The 11780-nt window shown below is 38.4% G+C and overlaps 1 protein-coding gene across 2 annotated transcripts in view; it reads right to left on the bottom strand.

Moving 5' to 3' along the window:
* Window positions 1-1464: 1464 nt before the first annotated feature.
* Window positions 1465-11780, bottom strand: part of LOC144203611 (protein FAM72A) — a 21947-nt gene continuing 11631 nt past the window's right edge. The window contains exons 6-7 of one of the 2 annotated variants that reach the window (XM_077727139.1): window positions 3474-3543; window positions 1465-1562 (exon numbers count right to left, since the gene is read on the bottom strand). In XM_077727139.1, the coding sequence (XP_077583265.1) occupies window positions 1539-1562; window positions 3474-3543 (94 nt within the window). In that variant the 3' untranslated portion in view covers window positions 1465-1538. The remainder of the gene's footprint in view (window positions 1563-3473; window positions 3544-11780) is intronic. The other variant, XM_077727138.1, reaches the window with a different exon arrangement.

Genomic DNA, 11780 nt, shown 5'->3' with positions numbered 1-11780 from the left:
ACCGGGTAAAAATGAGGAATTCCAGAACGATGCACTAAATGATGTTAATCTCATCATCCTCCTCCTCCTCAAAATTACACACGTACGTACAGCATTGTCCTTCACTAGTCACTGACGACGACTGATGATAGAGCGAGCGGAGATGAGGACAGAGGAGTCAAACAAAGAGGAGAAATATTAAGACAGGAGGAAAGTGAGAGCCAAAATAAGCGAGGAGGAAGCAGAGCGATAGCGTACAGGATGAAACTGACACATATTAGAACAACCAGGACACACAGAAAGAGCTTTCCCTTCCTGAGAGCTCATATACAGAGATTAGTGTGGGCGGGAGAGAAAAATGAAGTGTTGCCTTAAAAAAAAAATTTCAAAAATACTTTATAAACCCCCAAACCTTTCTTATCATTCAGACTTCACCCATAAATTTACATTACATTATTAACTTACAAGATGTGACTGAAATGCAATATTTTGCTGGTTATTGGTGTGTCTCATTTTAAAGGGTTTAATATCATTTGAACAAGTGTCTCACTGATAGTTATAGTAACTCAATGGCTACCTTTGAAAGATCACTGCGTGCTCTACCAGGTCTAATGGTCTAATATCAGATACAACAAGTCTGTGCCAGCCAATGAGCACCTTTAGGCATATAGTTTGTTTAAGATAAGGGAAATCTTTCAGGTACAGTTCATGGATTAACTGGATGTACCAATAGGAAGACAGTCTTGAATAAACTAAAATTACTCAATGTTTAGGATTGCAAATCAGAGAACAGCATATTACACACACTTACATGATGAATGACAAATATCCTTATGTTTGTCTATGACATTACTAGGCAATGTTCATGTAAAGGACATAAAATCACACACATTTTTGCTTGAGCAAATATGAACTGTCATACTTAAAAGAGGTGTCCTTCTTCCTCCTAGTTGCCTTTTTTATGCTCACATTTTTCAGTTAGCCTGACCACAGTGTTTAACTTGTACACATTCACAACGAAAGACTTTCAAGGCTTTGGCCAAAATAGTTCTGGTATTTAAAAAATGTCTGTTAACAGCAAAATTATCTATTATCTGTAAATATTGTCTTTTATTGGCCCTTTTCTGCAATGTTACACAGCATATTCAGGTTTTTTTTTTATATTGTTAAACAATATTCTTTCAGTTTGTCTTGCATTTGTCTCACTTTAAGAATCACACAGAATTTCAGGAGGGCTTTTACAACACATGCCCAGGTACTAGAAATGTGTCATTTTACATTTGCCGAATGTTTACACTTTGGCAAAGGTCGACAATGTCCGCTTTACTTTCCACCATGCCCTATTTCCCTATTCGGCTGTGAAAATGTGTGATTTATTGAGTGTGGATTTTATTTTAAGATGCTATAACCATTTAAACAAGCAACATTTAAACTGCTGTGAAAACAAGGCCACTCTCACCTTACCTTCTGCTCAGAAATAGAAGTGTAATTGATGTGCAGTCAGCTCCCAGTTCGACGTTTTGTTTTATGCTTCGCTGGAACATTGTGACATTGGAATCTCACTGAATATTTTTGTGAAGCTCCTGTGGGATTGAAAGAAAATTTTAGACAAACAGAATAATGTATTTTCTTTTTTTCAGTCCTTGCGCACAAAGCACTATGTCGTTAGTAGGTGTGCGTGATTTAGTTCTGGGGTGTTTTAAGGTGATGGAAAGTAATATTTCTCCTGAGAAAGATTGATGTGATCTGTTCACAACTGCCATTGTTTGCGAATGATTTGAAGGAACAGGCTGCTTTCAAAAGACATGTCTAGTGGTCTTCACGTCTGATGTGTGTCTGTGTGTAGGTGTATGCGAGTGTGTCAACAGCAGAGCATGAACATCAAGGAAAGAAATTGCTCTATTATTTTAGCGATTGCAACAAATCAGTCACTTCACCTTTGTCCCTCTCACTTGCTGGAGCGAACACGGACAAACGACGCCGGCGCACATGGGAGCGGCTGCTCGTTCGTGCACTGCATAAGCCCGCCAGAGTGAATAGACCCTTTCACATCCACAGATAAAGGAATGAAGGGTAATAAACTGTGTATACTTTAGACACTAATACACTTGAGCTGTCCTTTCATGCTATTCACCCAAAGCATCTCTAAAGGGAAACATGGTCACACACTACTGAATATGAATAGGAAATAAATTGTTAGAAATGTTTATGTAGTGATGCTACTTTCCAAATGGACATCCACAAGCTCATCATGCATGGCCACTACTGTTAATATTTCTTTGAGTGTCAACATTATGGTGAAATGCAATGTAACCTCCAAAGTAGAACATGACCCATTCTGTAACAATTGTTGCTATTTAAAATGTTCATTAGACTTTGTCTACCTTACACTTGCATATTTCAAAGTAACCTTTGTTTTTTTTTTTTGGCCCGGCAACCGGACACCTGTGCAATCAATATTCATGCTGTCTAATCAGCATCTTGATACCTAAAACCTGTGAGAATGGACAAATGCTCACTCATGCTAGATTCACATTGTATATTTGTTTTGTCTTTTTCATGCAATTTTAACAGTCAAATACAAATCTGACCTGTTTAATTCATATGTTGACATAAATCTGACGTTTCTGCCTCAGTAAATTGAATTGTAGGAATGCATCCTGTATGTCACCACTGTTTGATAAAATTTAAAAAAAAAACAGACACATGAGAAATGTTATTTGAGCGAAAATCACTGATTGAGTGTGTAAAAAGTTTTACATTTAAATCGGAGCCAAAACAAAAGTGTTATATTCATGTTTCTGTTCAGTGTAATATATAGCTGAATGCTTAAACATTTAAATTTCCAATGAACCATATTGTTGTATGTGCAGGAGCACTAGAGGAAGACGCCAAAACAGCGTTCAGTAGCTTAGCAGGTTGCATTTCGGAGAAGAAGCAGAAACATATGGCATCACATCTGTTCGCCAGCAAATTAGGTTGGCTGAAGCACATTTGAATGAGACAGATGCTTGCAAGAGACTTGCTTCTGGCACAAAACTCCAAAGGGTTTAGATATTTCAAGATAATTAAAGATGATGTGTGACTATAGTGTAGGATTATATCAACATATTAAAGGTTTGATCATTTTATTTTTGAAAATTTGATATTCATAAGAGTCATATCCAAATCTGTCAGGAATCTGACAGAGCCATATTGCATGTATCAGGAATGAAATGTGGTAAAGAATTGTGGTGGTGGCGTGGACATTATTTGGCTACCCAACTAACTGGTTCCCTTGTGCTTTTTTTTGTATTATTATATGACGTTTGAAAAAAGCAGGGAGCTGAAGTATTAAGTTTGTTTGGCAATAATATCTGTTCATATTTGGAAATCATACAATAAAAAAATTGCACAATTGGACACAGCACACTACAAAAGTGACTAATTTGTCCTCTAATCCAAAAAAATAATACAAATAAAGTTAAGTGTTATGCTCTGGCCGAAGTAATTACCTGACTGTTAGAAGTTGTGTTGCAGGTACAAAATCCAGCATCAGTTGATTTCTGTGTCCCAGAACTTAGGCTGTAATTGAGAGAAAAATTGAAGAGATGCATCAGGATGAAGATTTTTAAAACAGCACTTTTATTTAAATATACAAAGAAAGTTAAGTATGTATGTATGTATGTATAGATTTTTTTAGCTGGGGGTAAATATGTGTTACGGACACTATGGAATAGGAAAAATAACTAATTTAATATTGAACAAAAAGCAAGCATCATTATTCCTTAGATGCTGCATTTTGTTTGTTTCTGCTCCTTTTCTTTCCCAGTAAAAAGGGGACGCATTTATCTTTGTCTCTCTATTCTATCAAAGCACATTGCGTGTGATCACAATGGTCTCTGTGGCACCCCCACTGAATGAGAAAGAACCATATAAAAGCTTCATTAACTCCAAACAATTAATAGAACATTCATTTAACAAATCAGTAATCAAGGCTAGTGATAAGACAGGGACTAATACAATGTGGCACACATCACCTTGGCTGCATTGACTTCAAAATGTATTAACACAGGCAAAGTACAATGCTTAGTCTTTTAATACCCACTTTTTCATTTGCAGTGGATAATTTAAGTTAACTAACCATCTAACTAGCTAATCACTATCAATTTAATAGTAAATACTATTAAGACTATATAGGAAATATATAAAACGTGTGACCTGAGTCTTGCCACAAAAGGATTAAACATAAATAAACAAATAAAGACAGATTACCAAGTGATGAGCAAGGTGTTCATTACAAGTTCATCTTAAGGAAGTTAGCACTTTTTTTTTTAATTTTTTTTAACCTCCCCAAGTACAGCAACGATTGGTCGTTTTTCTCTCTGTATGCTCTACGGCTGACTGGCAACTAGTCTAGAAGGTACTCTGCCTTTCGCCCGAAGTTGGCTGGGATGTGCGGCTATAGAAAATGAATGAAGGGTTGTTGAATGCTTGATCCAGTTCTATGAATTCACAAAATTGGTAACATTCACGTTGCAGTGACAAATAGTTGGTGGCCTACTAGATTTGTCAATGGCTGCAGATTTACATAAACTTTTGCTTAGTCCTACACAGGCATTTTTACAAAGAAATTCAACCATTCGATAAGATTATGGTGATTTTCTAAAATAACAAAAACAAAAAAAAGAAGATGGTACATATAGATGTGTACTCAAGTTATAAATTAATGAAAAGGGTTCAAAACTGCTCAGACTTCAGATAAACATAACATATGTGAGAAATGCCCCTTTTTTTACACTTGGAAGGTCAAACATCTGAAAGAGTTATTAGTTAAGAGAAAACCTGCCTGAAGTTGAAGGAGAATGTTAAACATTTGATCAGAGTGGTAACTTCTTCTTCATAAGTAACCTAGCATTTGCTAGAACTTACAAAGCAATCTTAAAAGTGAGAGTGTCACTTCAAGTAATGTCTTCATGAATTGCTCTTACAATTTTTCATTAGGCTTGATAGGCCGCACTTGGAGAAAAGTGTTGGTACTTTGTTCTTTTTCTTCTTTTTTCTTTTTCAGATGTGTCACCATAATTAGAAGTGTCAGGTTCCATCAAGCAGAGGGGGCCCGGTCCACATTACAGATGCATACATCACTGCCCTCATTTCAATGTAATAACACCTGTCAAGCCTGATGAGGAGTACCCGTGATGGCTTAGTCCCAGACCCACGTGTGCCCTCTCACATCACACACCTTCGTGTACATGATTATCAAATCAACAAAACATATGTATCGTGCAACGTGGAAAAAGCAAAACAAATTGGCGTAAATATGTTTTGATATTTAGGTGATCGTTTGACGTTTACAAGGTTTTAAGGTGCATTGTGTTCACAAACATTTGTTTAAACTCCAATTTGGGGGAGTTTTGTTGCATTACTATAAACATATACATAAACAATAGTAATTATTTTTGTTGAATATAGCTTCACACACACAGTTTCACATTTCCAAAGTCATTTTTTTCTTTTGTTGTGTTAAAATCACCCACAAATCACTTTTTTTAAACATATAACCTCAATTTTATTACTAAGACATGGTATCTTGCTGTGTGCCATTCAAGAGAAAGGAATAAAATAAGCTTGTTCGCTAATGGATTTCATAGTGAGGGTCTGTACATTCACAAGACAGTTGATGTTGACTGCTGTCACCAGCTTTTTACATTTAACCGGCAAATGGACGTAAAAAGTCTTTCATTCACACCAGAAAACAGGAGAACATGTTACAGTATACGCTGGAGTGATAGTCTTAATAGGGAGAGGCACACATACTTACACACAAGAGCAGGAGCAGTAGAACAAGGCATTACCATAAATTCATTAGAGTGGTTGGGCAGAATTTATAAACATGTAGAAATGTTGTTTACAATGTGTGACTGGATGGATTACACAAGTACACAGACTAGTGAGGGGAGCACTCCCATATATACACACTGTTTACACTGAATGAGGAGGAGGGAGAGTGGGTTTGGAGCACATTGCTGCACAAAAGTCCCAGAGTGGCATGTTTTACACAGCGAAATAAACATTCAATAAAATAAACACCACTCCATTGAGTTGGGCCGTCATGCGCACTGTGTATGCTCACATGAGCTTGCAGGCGGAGATGCTCCAACACATCCTTATGAAACTCTAATCCAATAGTAATGACATTTAGATCAGTGTCTCTGACGTCAGCCATCACCGTGTATTTATTTGCTGTTGGGTTTAGGCCCCCAAAAATAAACCTGCTTGTTTTAGGGACGGGGAAAAAAAAGGAACAAGAAAGCTTGGTTGCCACAGTTACGATAATAACAGTAGCTAAAAACAAAAGTAACTTGCTCTGCTAATGAGGATAAAGCGGTTCAGAAAATGAGATGAGAGTTGAGATATATATAATATATAAAAGTTATTAAAGTTTGCAAATTTAGTGACCTAAAGTGCAAGTAAAAATGTATAAATACAAATATAAATCCCATTCATTCATTCATTTTCCGACCCGTAAATCCCGGTAGGGTGAATCAATCAACAAACATGTGCAGCAATGATTGCAAGATCTACAATGTCCCAAATTGCGCTCAAATATGCTACCAAGAAACAAACTAAAAAGTTAAACTATCACAATACAAACCAGCCAGAGTAAAAAAAAAAAAAAAATAACAAGCAATTATAGATCTACATTACACTGGTGAAAGATAACATTGCATTGAAAAAAGTTTGTGAATTTTAACTGATATAGTACTGTTATTTTTTAAATAGTTTATGGTGGAGGTCTACAATGTTCTAAAAATATATAAATAGTTTTATCTATCATTTTATTGTACTGGATTAAGATTGTATTGCTTTGCTTAATGTTTTGGCAAGTGAATTTCCACGGGGAATCTTTAGGTGATTTAATGTCATAACCTATCGTTTCCTTTGGGAGGACAGGCTTCACTCTGAGGGACTTAAATACAACCATTTTATTTGAATTACTGGTGGTGGCGGCTTTGACATTAAGCATATGAGGTTGAAGAGAGGATGTGCAGAAAAGGTGACAGGTGTTGATACAAAAGAAAGACAAAGAGATTCAGAGAAGGGGATGAATTTATTGCTCCTTGGAGAAGTGAATCTTAACGTGATGTGAAGAGGAGGAAGAGGAGCAAGGGCAATCAGACAGGTTGGACAAGGAGAGCACACACAGACGCGTCCTGTTTAATGTCTCGCTGACATTTGTGCTCTCCATCGCCTTCCCCGCCGACCTGTTCCCGATGGAGACGAATGATCCGAGGGGAAAAGGCAGAGCAGAGGGCGGGGCATATGGAGTCGCACCTCTCTGCCTTGTGCTTCACTCAAGGTCACAAGTCCCAGACAAGGTCACAGATCAAGGTTCATAGCAAGGCCGGCCTATCAGGTTCTGAGTATTTCTAGGCGGGAGCAGTCTTCAGAGCTTCGAGATTTTCTAATGCATGTGCGCAATTTATTGTATTTAGGGTTAATACGTCTAGTATCTCGCTTTATATATATATTGTGCTGGGTTAAAGATGGTTTAAATATTTCTAAATCTTTTGAATGCTCTAAGTAGTTTAGAAGCTACCTTGTAGTTCCCTGCCTAAGTTATCGAGTAAAATTCCTTCTGGATGCCGTCACTCCGTCAACCCATGCTGCCTGGATGTGTGCGTGCGCGTGCATAGTGAGGCTCACACTGTCACTGTTCTGTGTCTGTTACTGATTTCAATGCACTAAACCAAACCATATGCAAGTTCATGTGAAATTTTGCACACACACACACACACACACACACACACACACACACACACACACAGTTTCAGCTCCTCACGCCTCATCTATTGACCTCTAAATACCAGTGTCCATATCAGCTGGTGAAAGATGTTAGCTACCAGCTTCCTCAACGACCCTCATTCCGCATATTAGCTTCAAACTGTTACTTATGCCTGTAAATGGCTGAAGTTAAAAGGCTGTTCTTCACCATCTGGAAAGGCACGATTGATGATGTTTTTAAGACGAACTGCATTAGAACTATAAATCATTTTTTTTTACAGTAAGAGCACATGGGGCCAAAGTACTATGTACCAGATATGTACAATTTAATATCTATTTTTTAGATTGACATTGCAATTGACATTACACAGTGTGACGGCTTAAAAGCTAAGAAGAAGAATTCTGCATTTGAATCTATCGCAGCTACCCTAGTGTGGAGGGTTGACACATTCTTCGTGTTTTTGTGTTTACATTTTTTTAGAGGTAAGATAGGTAAGATAGAGCTAATAAGATTCAAAAGTGTTGTAAGGAGGAAGATATCTTCGCAACAGTTAAGTTCAGAATTGTTATACTAACATCACTAAGGATAAATCATACTATTAATGTAGCACCTAAAACCCCCATCATCTCGACTATGGCCCCCGTTCACTTCCATAATTTGGTGCCATTATAATTGACTGAGTTTTAAAATTAAGTTATGTAATGTACGTAAATGGATGACTTGTATTTAGTCAGTGTCGCAAGGTAGGGAAGGACTGTTGAAATGAAGCAACACTGAAGTACTGTAAGTAAACTAAAAGAGGATGTCCGATATCTGTGCTATCTCACATATAAGATCTGTGAAATGCAAAGATTAATTGATCGAGCCTTTTTAAAAGCATTTTCCTTCTTGGAGGGGTGAGCGGAAGCCAAACCCACATGAGCATACAACATGCAACTCCACACAGGAAGTAAAGAGCTGGGTTTGATCACTGGACCTCAGGACTGCGAGAAACATATTGATCACTAGTCCACTGTGATGGATAGTGTGTGACTTCAATCAACAAATGTCTTTCAAAAGAAATAGCCCAGCTTTATGGATTCATAAAGGTGCAGAATTTGGTGTTGATTCAAACATTGGGCCTCGATAGGGTTCTACTCTCTACTGAGCGTCATCTGAGCTCTCCCCTTCCCATTGAGTCACCAGTTGTCCAGAAGCTGCCGTGAGCGACAGAGACAACAGGCAGCGCTGAGCCTGAGAACACTTCACTAACCCGAGTGGTACCAAGACAAATAGAACGGTGATTGCTTCCCTGTGGCCCATCTGGCTTCTTTTAAAGGGAGCCGAGGAGAGAAACGGGTGGGTGCAGCATGTGTGCGAACGTTTTAAAGACTGCCACTTTACGTGGGGTAGTTCAAATACGTCGCTGACTTGCCGACCAATTACAGTCAATCGCCACTGTCGACCCTACTGCCTTTGCCCGTCAATAAAAAAAACATTTTGTTTGGGATCGTTTAGGCCTCACTTGGATGGCAGCCCAGCAGCTCAGTGGAATAAAGATCAGGGTGATTCAACAGAGGAAACTAAAGGGGTGAGTTTAGTCACCGAGGAGGGGGGGACACAGTCTGACCCTTTGAGTATGACTGTGTGTAGACACACGTAAGGATGTTTTCCATCGCGTGGGCGTATTACTTTCCTATAGCATGGCATTTATTTTAAGTGTTTGGACGAGATCCCGAGTGAAACCTTGATGCCGCCACCTCGGAGCAAAACCCCAAGCACTCAGGACCGCAGATTTATTTCAACTCCAGTGGAACAGACAGGAAGTCCACTGCTTCACATTTGGGGGCAAGCATGGGTCAAATAAAGGGCCTGCACCGTGATCGCTTTGCTAACGCATCTCCACCTGCTGGATTCCTAGTGAATAACACCATAGGCATATTTCGTTAGACTTCAATTCATATTGTACTCAAAACAAACATGCCGCTCACTTCCTGTACGCTTGCATCTCTGTTTTTAATCCTGGGCAGTGATCAGAGTTGCTCCTGGCAGGGAGCAGGCCAACAACGGGGAAATAATAACTTAGTTGTCACCAGAGATACACACTTTTATTACTGCCAAAGTACAATCACTTGGCATCTGGCTTCTGTTAAGTGTAGCCCGGCATTCCAGTTGTGTTTGCAGTAAATCACTAGAAAATGAATGTAAGTCACTTTATATCTACACAAACAAATGGATGCACTCTTTAAAGTTAGTGGCCTTTGCATTACATGTGGAAATAAATTTAATTTAGCAACACACACTTTTCAAAGATTTAATATTTCAGTGTCATTCAATTGTTGTTGTGAATTGCAGTGTGGGATGCCCCTCCCGGCTAGAAAGCACGGGGCCCAGCCCGGGGGCTTTCGAGAGGGGCCGTGTTTGTGTGTGTGGGGGGGTTATGGTTATGAGGGCGTATGTGTGCGTGCACACTGGGGGAGGGGTTGAAAGAGCCTGGTAGAAAAACTCTAATCCGGGTGCTGTCAGGTCCAAACCTGGCTTGATGTCCCATTGATGTGGAACAGAACAAAACAGAGTGGGCCCCTTACTAAGCTCTCTTGGTTGCTCTCTCTCTCTAGCACACACACACAGACACACACACACACACACACTCAGACACACACGTGTGCATACGTACAAACGCACTCCACACACAAGGAATGGTCAGAAACAGGTAATCCTAACTTGAGTGCTAAATTGTAATTTGCAAAAGGCTACAAGCAGAGGGACAGTTGTTCTAAATAAGCATGATGTGTGTATGCTTGTAATCTCCCCCAAATTTTTTTAAACCATTATTGACACAAGTAAAATTCTCAACAACTTGAGTAATTAACTTTTAGGGATATAACTTCTCTTTTTCAATTAAAATCAAACATACTGTGCAAAGCAGAGGAATTCAGAAGTTTACAATATGAAGTAATGACCAATTAACATTTTTTAGAATTCTGATTATACTTTTTTCTTGTGAATGAGGATTTTAATGTAATGACATTTTTTTTTAGATTCGGTAGACCCTCCTCGTCAACATTAAAAGACTTGAATAATTGTGGTTTAAATGTGTGATTCACATTTGTGGGAGTATTTGGTTGGATAGAATGCCGTAGAAAATATTGATTTTGAACAGAAACTCAAGGCTTTCCAACAAACCTGCTGCTTTTATATTGAGCACATTATTCTGATAAGTAATGAAATACTGGAGCCCATTCTGCATCACCCTAAGGGTCGGAATTTATATTTGGACTCATATGTCGGTCAGAAATGAACCATATCATCCTTTGTATGACATCAATAATGAAAATAATTTTATGTCAATACTTCTGAGAAAGATGTAAAAAGAGCTGCTGATTATAAAGAAATATGGTTATAATCTCGAGACTTTCAGGGCATGCTTGTTTATTGGATATTAATCTATTTTGCAGGGAAATCAATTGCTGATTACTGAAGGCTAACAAGATATACGTCACTAATCTATTCTACTCTATTTTATTCTATTCTACTCTATTCTATTTTATTACATTCTGTCTTAGTACTAAAAATGTGATAAAGTAACGATTGCTTACATGAGTATGAACACATTTTAATATGTACTGTATATCAATTAGATAAAATTAGATTGAATTTTTATATTAACATTGAAGGCAGTAGACGGAATTGCTGCAATCCTTTAAATTGTCTGACATCACATTAAAGCCATATTGTGCAAATGAAGTGCTTGGGGTCTTTTTGATACACAAAGCACAGGATTTTCATATGGGATAACTATAGGGGTTTTTTGTTGGGGGGGAGTAAACTCGTTGGAACTGTTCCCTTGTGAATGTACACATGCAACAGTTCATACCTCAACTGGACCTTCAGCTGACAACAACTGCGTTTGATGCCGACTACTGTTGGCCTGTGAAGTTCCCACTGAAGCAATCCCCTCTTCCCCTCCTCTGCCGGTCTGGGCTTTGGGGAACACATCCATGTCGGCTCCCTCTGGTTCCCCCATGACTTAATTAGAGCTCTCTGATTCTGC

The sequence above is a fragment of the Stigmatopora nigra genome, chromosome 10, assembly GCF_051989575.1.
Source record: "Stigmatopora nigra isolate UIUO_SnigA chromosome 10, RoL_Snig_1.1, whole genome shotgun sequence".
In the NCBI taxonomy this organism is placed as follows: Eukaryota; Metazoa; Chordata; class Actinopteri; order Syngnathiformes; family Syngnathidae; genus Stigmatopora; species Stigmatopora nigra.
This window is presented reverse-complemented; position numbering and strand designations above follow the sequence as displayed.